Source organism: Galeopterus variegatus, unplaced genomic scaffold (genome assembly GCF_000696425.1).
Source record: "Galeopterus variegatus unplaced genomic scaffold, G_variegatus-3.0.2 Scaffold2884, whole genome shotgun sequence".
NCBI lineage: Eukaryota > Metazoa > Chordata > Mammalia > Dermoptera > Cynocephalidae > Galeopterus > Galeopterus variegatus.
In genome coordinates this window covers 63,783-65,713 of record NW_007728995.1, presented here as the reverse complement: position 1 = coordinate 65,713, position 1,931 = coordinate 63,783, and the positions used below count along the sequence as shown (strand labels likewise).

Genomic DNA, 1,931 nt, shown 5'->3' with positions numbered 1-1,931 from the left:
GGGCCATAATAATCAACCACATTGTATATTGACAAAATAAAAATTTAAAGAAAAAAAAAATTTAGATAACTACCTGTAAAAAAAAAAAAAAAGAATTGGTAGAAGATGGAATTGAAAGTACAGATGAAATGAAGGATTTGCAATGAAAGAGAGATTGCTGGTCTGGAGAGTGGTAGGGGTAGATGAATAATATTTGGAAATAGAAGTTTTCAGATGAAAGAATTTGAATTTTAAAAATATAAGGTCAAGAGTAAAATTGGATAAGATTGAAACCATAAACATGGGGAAAAGAGCATAAGAAGCATGAAATCTGCATGTTGTATGAATGCTCGGATGAAGGAGATAATTTGTTACAGATTTGTAACCCCCTTCCTACATCCCTATTAGTAAAGGGAAGTTCATCCAGTTTCATTCAGCCGTTTTGCTCAGGGTTTTTCTATGAGACTTCTGCGGTTTTTTGCCTTGGTATAGAAGTAGACAAAGTAATTGTGAGTATGAACCCTATAAGCAAATTGCACTCAGGATAAATTTTATACCAGTTGGATAAGCAGACAGAACATTAGAACAATGATAAGATATAAAATACTGATGTTTTCTTTCATTTCATGATTTTTTTCTAGCTATATATACTACTAATATTGTTTATAAATATATTCACTATGGCTCCCAATTTGTTGATTTAATTTTTCGCAGCTGTTTTTCAGAAAAATAGCAAAAATGATCAATAGCAGCTACTTTGGTGGGTTTATACTCCTTGGGTTCCCTGGGAAGCCTCAGCTGGAAATGATCATCTCTGGGGTTGTCTTTTTCTTCTACACCATCGCCTTGATGGGAAATATGGCCATTATCCTGCTGCCATTACTGGATGAACATCTCCAAACCCCCATGTACTTCTTTCTTAGAAATTTGGCCGTCTTGGATCTCTGTTATACCACAAATATAGTTCCTCAGATGTTGGTCAATGTCTGGGGCAAAGATAAGAAAATCACTTTTGGTGGCTGTGCCTTTCAACTCTTCACTGATGTGATGCTATGTACAGTTGAATGTATGCTTCTTGCTGTGATGTCTTATGACCGATTCAATGCTATCTGCAAGCCTTTGCATTACATGACCGTGATGAGCCCCCAACTCTGTCGAGGACTGGTGGCCATGACTTGGGTAATTGGTATCACTAATTGCATGATACTTTCCCCCTATGCCATGAGTCTTTCTCGATGTGGGAACCATCACCTGGATCACTATTTTTGTGAAATATCTGCAATGGTCAAGATTGCATGTGTGGACACCACAGCCATGGAGGAAACCTTATTTGCACTGTGTTTTTTTATTTTCCTTGCACCACTTCTTCTCGTTCTCGTTTCATATGGCTTCATTGCTGTAGCCATACTGAAAATCAAGTCTACAGCAGGAAGACAAAAAGCGTTTGGAACCTGTTCCTCCCATCTCATTGTGGTATCCATCTTCTATGGGACTGTTATCTACATGTACATACAGCCAGGAAACAGTCCATCTCAGGATGAGGCCAAACTTCTCAGTATCTTCTATTCCATTGTTACTCCCAGCTTGAACCCACTGATCTATACACTAAGGAATAAGGAGTTCAAAGGGGCTATGAAGAGGCTGATTGGAAAATAAAAAGGTTTTGGAAACACGATAAAACACTAACATCTTTTTACAAGAAATTTCCAATAAAGAAATTGGTCCCGTCTAACCTTTATATCATAGTCAACTTATTTTAGGAGTAATCATCAGCTGAAAAAGAATATTTCACTTATATTGTTGTCCCTCATTTCAAAGGTTGATTCTTTAGAAGACTAATAATGTCTCTCAAAGTCACTGATTATCACCTTTGACAATCCATCCACAGTTGTGACATCAAAGAAGTCTCCGTAAAGTCTAAGGGGTTATATCGAAAGGGGGCATTCTCCAAA

General features: G+C 37.1%; 1 protein-coding gene across 1 annotated transcript; it reads left to right on the top strand.

The window, feature by feature from the left end:
- The first annotated feature begins 717 nt into the window (after window positions 1-717).
- Window positions 718-1,635, top strand: LOC103599200 (olfactory receptor 2W1-like). The gene has a single exon (XM_008583304.1). It carries the CDS (start codon window positions 718-720, stop codon window positions 1,633-1,635), a length of 918 nt encoding a protein of 305 aa, XP_008581526.1.
- The last annotated feature ends 296 nt before the right edge of the window (window positions 1,636-1,931 follow it).

Coding starts and splice junctions, on each gene's coding strand:
- LOC103599200 (XM_008583304.1), top strand. CDS start 718: ATGATCAATAGCAGCTACTTTGGTGGGTTTATACTCCTTGGGTTCCCT.